Here is a 6,954-nt window from a genome sequence, read left to right as displayed (position 1 = left end):
AACACGACGGCACCTGAAAGAAAGCAGCACTTTCGAGTTTCTTGCTCCAGGTGAGTTGTGTACCTCCACAGTTTAGATTCCAACCGTAGCGTAGAAGGCAGCTCTGGTCCATAGGTGTCCACCCCCTGCACCATCCCTCCCTCCACCCTCCATGTCACTCCGACGGAGGTGAGGCGGCGGTGGCAGCGGCGGTGGTGGTGGCGGCGGCGGTGGTGGTTTCGGCGGTGGCGGTCTGCGGCTGCTTGGGGCCTCGGAGGGCCTGCGGGTTGACGATGACCTGGATGACGAAGTCCTTCTGGATCTTGGTGTCCTGCAGACGCATCTTGTCCGTGAGCAGCTTCCCGGAGAAGAACCAGCGCTGGCGGGCGGAGTCGATGTCCTCCTGGGCCTGCAGCTGCTTCTTCAGCAGCCCGATGGTGTCGGCCATGCTGGCGCTGAGGCGCAGGTCCGTGCCCGTGGAGAGTCGCACCTGCAGCCCAAGATGAGCAGTGAGCAAAAGAGACCGCCATCATTAGCTTTCATATTACTAATACTACTGTTATTATTAGTATTATTATTTGTATCATTATTATGTTATTAAGACGTCACACAGTACGAGTAGCGTTCTGAGCTATAAATGAGAGCTAACATAGAAAACACTGGACTCCCAGGTAAACCCTTTGAGGATGCTCGTCACCGTACCTTGAGCTGGAACTCCTTCTTGGGTGCGACGGCGGGCTCGGGACTGTCGTTGGCGTCGTCGTCGCTGCGCTCCGAGATGAGGTTGATGGGCGGAGCCAAGCAGTAGACGGGCAGCTGGTAGCGGTTCCCGAGCTCGTCGTAACACTCCGCGAGCGTACCTGGAGAGCACACGTTGTTCAGACACGACTCAGATACGATATGAAGCAGGCGTTTCTGCTCCGTGCTCACCGTGCGGCAGCGTGATGCTGGCTCCGTCTACGATGGCCTGCGCCAGCTCGTGGTCGCTGCACTCCAACGCCACCGCCGCCGCCTTCAGGGCGTCCCAGATCTCCTTGCGGCCCTCGAAGGCCGGCGCCGTGTCCCAGAACTCGTCCCGCTTGCTGCGTAGCTGGCCCTCCGTCATCGGGTAGTCGCTCTTCCACTTGGGGCGGTCTTTCTTCAGAGGCTCGTTACGTCCTGGATGGGCAGGAAAAACAGAAAAATAACATTTAAATGCACGGCCATCGACAAAAAAACAAGTCCTTTGGCATCATGAGGGTAGATACAAATAAATAAATACAATAGTCAGAAATCAGTGACACAATTCTGGGACATCTCACCAATGCAGGTGTTCATTTCTGCCATATTTTTAAAAAAAAATCCACGGATTGATCTGATGATTTAAATGTATTTAACACTCACAGGGAAATGTAGTCCACACAATACAAAGAATAGGTTGACGACAAAATCATGTGACCATACTTCAGATGTCTTAACTTGTTGATACAACAGAGCTGGGCAGCCTAGATGGAAAAACACCCTCCGACGACATCTAAAATTAGGAGGTCATTCAGAGTTTGCAATATGCATGAAGCACGTGTGGCCTATATCTGTCCGGTAACCTCAGCCTGCGTTTCCCAGCATTCAATATTAACACAAAGCAGCCAGCAGAGCACTTCTATTAGTACCGACCTCTGAGGGTCACGCACAAAGACAAACAGGCCAGGAACCCGGACGGGGACCGACATCGCCATGGTTACCTGTCAGACACGACTACACCTACGACTGTCTGGTGAAGCATTGGTAGTACTTTATCAGGGCTCCTACACCTTCTCCAAAGTCAAAGTCAAGCACTTTCCATGCTTTTCCAGCCCCTTCCAGCTGTGGTAAACTCCATATTTGTATCAATCCAATGGTCAGTATTCAGTCTACTTATTCTGTCACTTGTTCATCACATTAAATGAGATGTTATTGTCCTCTAAACAACCAACATGATGTTTGGAGACAGCTTTTTACAGAAGGACCACAAATGAAAGGAAAACTAATTCCACTAACAGATCCACAGAAATATAATCACCAACTATTTTCATCATCTGTTCATCATCAAAAGTCATTTTTCATAAAGAAATGTCAGAAAATGCTGTTTTCAGTCCCTCAAATATGGAGATCTTCTTTTCTCTGTTCTATCATAGATGTCATCACATACAACACACATTTCAAGACCTTCATTCTACATCCAAGGACTTGAAAACACACTAAATTTCAAGTGTTTTCGCCTGCGAGGCCGAGACGCCACTCAGCGAGGAACGAGAGGCTGGAAAATGAAGAGCAGTATGACGGAGACAGGTTGCATTTCCCCAAACTAATTATTTATAGAGTGGATGGCTCTGGAGGAGTAGTTCGGGGTGGGGTGGTGTAGGTGTAGCACTCAAAGGTCTTCCTCACTGCCACTCAGCCAAATAGACATCGAGGTGAGACAGGGTTTAAAGGGGTTCATCTCTACACACAGTGATCAACACGCTTTCTTGTTTAATAGATTATCTGCTCTATAAAACATCAGAAAGTCCCTTTAAAAAAATCATCAAATGTCTTGTTTGTGAACGATGAACCGTTAACTAGAAAGGTAAAGTTAAAATGAACCTAGTCATGTGACTGTGAACACACTGTGGGTACGCTGAAAACAGGAACTAAAAAGGTGCCAATTTGCCAAAAATGTAAATATTTAAAAACAATTAAGCTAAGCAAACTCACTGACCCTACGGCAGAAATGATCCTGTTACAGAGGGTGTGTGTGTGTGTGTGTGTGTGTGTGTGTGTGTGTGTGTGTGTGTGTGTGTGTGTGTGTGTGTGTCTGTGTGTGTGTGTGTGTGTGTGTGTGTGTGTGTGTGTGTGTGTCTGTGTGTGTGTGTGTGTGTGTGTGTGTGTGTGTGTGTGTGTGTGTGTGTGTGTGTGTGTACCTAAGTAATAGATTACAGATGTGAGGCAGTCTCGTCTACCCAACGGGAACGAGCACATTTTTCTCTCTCCCTCTGACGTGAATAAATGAAATGACAATATTCATCCAGCCGTTACGTTTTGTGAGCTTCTTTGTGATTTCAGCTGTGGTGTTTTGGTTTTAAAGACTTTCCTATGAGGGCCGACTGACTCAGAGTCAGGCAGCGTGACGTCTACGGAGGTTTCTGAAGAATCACGTTAGTATCACTAGAAGACTCATCAGGCGACGGTGTGGGATGAATTCTCTAGACTCGACTGTGTCTTTACTGTTCCCTCCTCCAAGACAGCGGCAGCGATAAGAACGCAGAAGCCTTGGAAATGGACATAAGTGTGGTGCAGTGGACTGTGAAAAGCAGGCGGCAACAAAGGAAGTGGCTCAACAAATAGCCGAGTTGCATCAACTGTTAACGGAGAGACATGAAGCAATGCATTACAGACGCGTGAAGCAATAGCTGGGTGTTTTCATGCAGCTGGACTCGTAAAAACACAACAGGTGCCACGTGACGACGGCCCAGCCTCCATTAAATATGTCGTAAAGAGAGAGAGAGAGGGGGGATCGGGAGGCTTCTCCATGTATGCAAACAAAACCACCATCAGGTGGATGTTAGAGGACATGAAACAGACCTCCACATCCCCGACGTGAGGACGATAACGGATGTTCCTCTGTGTTCCTCTTTGAAAAGCTGTGGAGGAAGAAGCTCACTCTTTATCCGGATGCAGGCGGAATCTATGGATGAGTGTTTCCTCAAGTTGTACACACACACTCATAACAGGGTTCCTACACCGTCTCCAAAGTCAAACTCACTTTCCAAGCACTTCAAGGTGCATTTCCATGCTTTTCCAGCATCTATCATAGATGGCATCACATACAACACACATTTCAAGACCTTTATTCTACATCTAAGCACTTTTCAAACCGTGAAAACACCACACTAAAATGCGTGTGTTTTCAAGGATTTCCAGCACCGTACGAACCCTGTCACACACACACACACCCTCGTAGCTGCTTATCTTCTAACCACAATGGTGCATTCAGGGCCCTGCAGATAAGGTGAACCCACGCACCTCACGAAGCCTCCAGAGTTACTTTGTTAACGCACTACGTTGGAGTCATTGTGAGAGTTTTTTTATGGTTCCTCGGTGACATGTTGTCGGGGAGTTATCGGAGATACAAATGAGTTGTTTTTTTATCCCTCTGTGACACCGAGGCAAAACCTGCACATGAACATAAAACACAAATCACAGGAATGTTATCCACTGAACATAAAAAAGCTTGGGGAGAACCTAAATCAACCAGACCATTCTGTGAAGAAGAAAAAGAAAACAACCCAAAGTGATACCACATGAGCCCTCGGTTGTATTTGACCTCTTCCTCTCTCTGAACGAGGGTGTGGCGAGCGGCGTAGGTTCAGTTCTGTTGGAGAAGTGGCAGCGAGGCATGATGGGACGTGTTTTAATCGAATGCCTCGTCTAGCAGGGAGTGTCTCTCGATACGGATCAGGGTGGGGAATTACCACCAGCCCCTGCCAAAGCCCCGGGGACCTTCAGGTTTAACTCTAAAAATGTATCTGCCGGCCACTTTGGCAGGAAACGGGGAAAACCTAAACCCATATTCTGCTCTAAAAAAATCAGATGTTCATTTTTTGACTACAGCAATGTGGCAAGGTGCAAAAAAAAAAAAGATTAAAAAAGAAGAAGTCTCCTTCCTTGATACTAAATGCACAAAGATCATTCTTAAAAACCACAATTCCTCGACTGAATAAACTTCAGTAGCGTTGAGGGAAATGAAGGGAACCTGCAGACACTTAATACATAATGCTATAAAGGGAACTTCACTGCTCCGGATACGCTGAATGTGACTAAAATCACTTCCACCATTTCACTTCATTACATCCCGTCTCTTGTATTTGTTTGCTGAAGTGTTTTGGTACAATTGACCAACTTACGGACCTCAGCAGAGATTTAACTCTGTCCAAGGTGACTTGGCATTGAATGACCCACTTTACAACTATGAATGTGTGTGTTCGCCTTCGCTGTGTCCACACACACACACACACACACACACACACACACACACACACACACACACACACACACACACACACACACACACACACACACACACACACACACAAGTGGTCAGTCTGATGCAGGAGGGAAATACGCTTGGATGCAGATCCACTTGTATGTGTGGTGGGAGTGTCTAAGTCCTCAATAAGAACTGGACAGATTCTAAACGTGTCATTAATAACAGAGATCTTCAACCTGGCGTCAGGGAATTTAACATGAATACAACCTATATTAAGCAAAATATAAATATTTCTGTTTGTTTAATTTTATGTTGACAAATTGTGATAGAATAGATATAATATGAATCTGTCAACAATTATTATTTTAATGGCTTAGCATCACTACATCATTACAAAGTACTGTTATACATGAACTACAGGCTGCACTACAAGCCTTGGGGGTCCCTCCACCGGTCTCTATAGGCCTTGGGAGTCCCTCCACGGGTCTCTATAGACCTTGGGGGTCCCTCCACCGGGTCTCTGTAGGCCTTGGGGGTCCCTTCACCGGTCTCTATAGGCCTTGGGGGTCCCTTCACCGGTCTCTATAGACCTTGGGGGTCACTACACCGGGTCTCTAAAGGCCTTGGGGGTCCCTTCACCGGTCTCTATAGACCTTGGGGGTCCCTCCACGGGTCTCTATAGACCTTGGGGGTCCCTCCAGGGGTCTCTAGACCTTGGGGGTCACTACACCGGGTCTCTGTAGACCTTGGGGGTAACTACACTGGGTCTCTAAAGGCCTTGGGGGTCCCTTCACCGGTCTCTATAGGCCTTGGGGGTCACTACACCGGGTCTCTAAAGGCCTTGGGGGTCCCTCCAGGGGTCTCTATAGACCTTGGGGGTCCCTCCACCGGTCTCTATAGACCTTGGGGTCCTTGGCCTGCAGTATAAGTACATTCATTCCGGGTGCTCTTACCTCCTCGGCCGCCGTTCCTGGACGAGCCTCGGCTCTGCGTGTCCTCCCAGCTCTCCCAGTATCTCCCCACACATCCTCCCATGGTGGAAACGGGGGCTTGCGGGTCGTCTCACTGGCGGAACAACAGGGGGGGCATCCTCGGCAGAACCATGTCCGGTGTAGGGGGGGGGGGCGGACGGGTCCGATGTTTCCAAGCCTATGACGTCATCCGCGGAAGACGGGGGGGAAACGAGCCGATTGTGCTGATAATAAACCTGTAGAGATCGGTATCAGTCCAGATCGTGCGTGAGGCGGCGACCCCGCAACATTCAGACCCCCCTCCCCGCACTATCGCGACAAGTCAAGTCAGCGAGACACAGCTTTGTTTAATGTTACGCTATGACGTTAATGTGTCCGCTGGCTAACTTGCCTGTGAAGTTTGAGGCTAGTTGTGAACGCAAACAGAGCGCGCACCTTCCTTCGCTAACAAGCTAACACGACCAGCTAACCAGCTAGCTAGCTTGATAATATAACATCAGTAAACTTCCGCGGGCTCGTGACCGCGTCCTCGCGCGTCCAGTTTCTCCCCATAAAAAGGTTCCCACAGACATCCAGTGAAGTGCCGCTTCGATTCTCCAGATTGTTTTTCTTTAAATCCCCCCGACGTTACTCCCCTCTCTCTGCTGGTGAGAGGTGGGACTGGAGCAGCGAACTTTTCTGTACGCATGCGCGTTAGCACGCAGGCAGGTTCCCTTACGTCAGGACAAAAGGCAATTATGAATGGACGAGACTGCAGATAAAGGTCAGGTCTGTTGGGTCCGGCTTTTACGTTTCTTGTTTTTTATTTCATATTAATGAAGTTGGCAGTGACTCATTCTGAAACTGTTAACAGTTACAAAAGCAACTATACACCAGGAATATCGCTGTAGTCTTTGTGCTTTTCAGAATTCTGACAGCACCTGAAGGCAGCACCCAAAAAAACTAAATGTACGTTTTTTTCCGTTTCACTGTCCACAAAAAATTAAATTAAAGCAACATACCACGAGCCTCATTGTAAAA

The 6,954-nt window shown here is 48.1% G+C and overlaps 1 protein-coding gene across 1 annotated transcript in view; it reads right to left on the bottom strand.

Moving 5' to 3' along the window:
- Window positions 1-6,607, bottom strand: part of ubtd1b (ubiquitin domain containing 1b) — a 10,622-nt gene extending 4,015 nt beyond the window's left edge. Inside the window, exons 1-4 of the mRNA XM_084040548.1 lie at window positions 5,917-6,607; window positions 910-1,137; window positions 682-839; window positions 1-469 (exon numbers count right to left, since the gene is read on the bottom strand). The exon at window positions 1-469 is cut by the window's left edge and continues 4,015 nt beyond it. Of these exons, the coding sequence (XP_083896674.1) occupies window positions 155-469; window positions 682-839; window positions 910-1,137; window positions 5,917-5,998 (783 nt within the window). The 5' untranslated portion in view covers window positions 5,999-6,607 and the 3' untranslated portion in view covers window positions 1-154. The remainder of the gene's footprint in view (window positions 470-681; window positions 840-909; window positions 1,138-5,916) is intronic.
- Between the last annotated feature and the right edge of the window lie 347 nt (window positions 6,608-6,954).

This window comes from Eutrigla gurnardus (genome assembly GCF_963514095.1).
Source record: "Eutrigla gurnardus genome assembly, chromosome: 22".
NCBI classification, from domain to species: Eukaryota; Metazoa; Chordata; class Actinopteri; order Perciformes; family Triglidae; genus Eutrigla; species Eutrigla gurnardus.
The sequence above is the reverse complement of the archived record's forward strand: the minus strand, read 5'-3'. Positions and strand labels throughout refer to the sequence as shown.